Source organism: Sinocyclocheilus grahami, unplaced genomic scaffold (assembly GCF_001515645.1).
Source record: "Sinocyclocheilus grahami isolate Dianchi unplaced genomic scaffold, SAMN03320097.WGS_v1.1 scaffold5125.1, whole genome shotgun sequence".
NCBI classification, from domain to species: domain Eukaryota; kingdom Metazoa; phylum Chordata; class Actinopteri; order Cypriniformes; family Cyprinidae; genus Sinocyclocheilus; species Sinocyclocheilus grahami.
In genome coordinates, this window is record NW_015509895.1 from 9127 (window position 1) to 9617 (window position 491).

A 491-nucleotide genomic window follows, 5' to 3' on the forward strand; every position below is an offset into this window, starting at 1 on the left:
ATAAATAATAGATAAATACAGCTTTCCAATATGAATTAGCAGCAGGATGATTTCAATACTCAGATGTGTGCTCACCCGTCGTGTGCTTCAGATGATGTTGTGACGTACGAGCAGCTGAAGGAAATGATGTCCACCGGAAGCGTTCAGCTCTTCGATGTTCGTGAACCAGAGGAACTGGAAGCAGGATTTATTCCAGGAGCCACTAACATTCCCTGTAAGTCACCAACACACAAAGATCTGCACAAACTCACACAGACATGATGAGTAACGGTGTTTTTGGTCATGCAGTGGGAGACGTGGAGCAGGCCCTCAGACTGAACCCACATCAGTTTAGAGAGCGCTACGGCGTCCCAAAGCCTGGTTTAGAGGACTCAGACTTTGTGCTGTACTGCCAGAGGGGCGTCCGCAGCCTCACCGCGCTGGAGACCGCAAAAGATCTGGGATACAGCAAGTATATGAACACACACACACACACACACACACACACACAC

General features: G+C 48.7%; 1 protein-coding gene across 1 annotated transcript in view; it reads left to right on the forward strand.

The window, feature by feature from the left end:
• LOC107577104 (thiosulfate sulfurtransferase/rhodanese-like domain-containing protein 1) overlaps window positions 1-476 on the forward strand; it is a gene marked incomplete at its 3' end in the record, with an annotated part of 3350 nt that extends 2874 nt beyond the window's left edge. Inside the window, exon 3 of the mRNA XM_016263216.1 lies at window positions 289-476. Coding sequence (XP_016118702.1) covers window positions 289-476 — 188 coding nt within the window. The remainder of the gene's footprint in view (window positions 1-288) is intronic.
• Window positions 477-491: the final 15 nt, after the last annotated feature.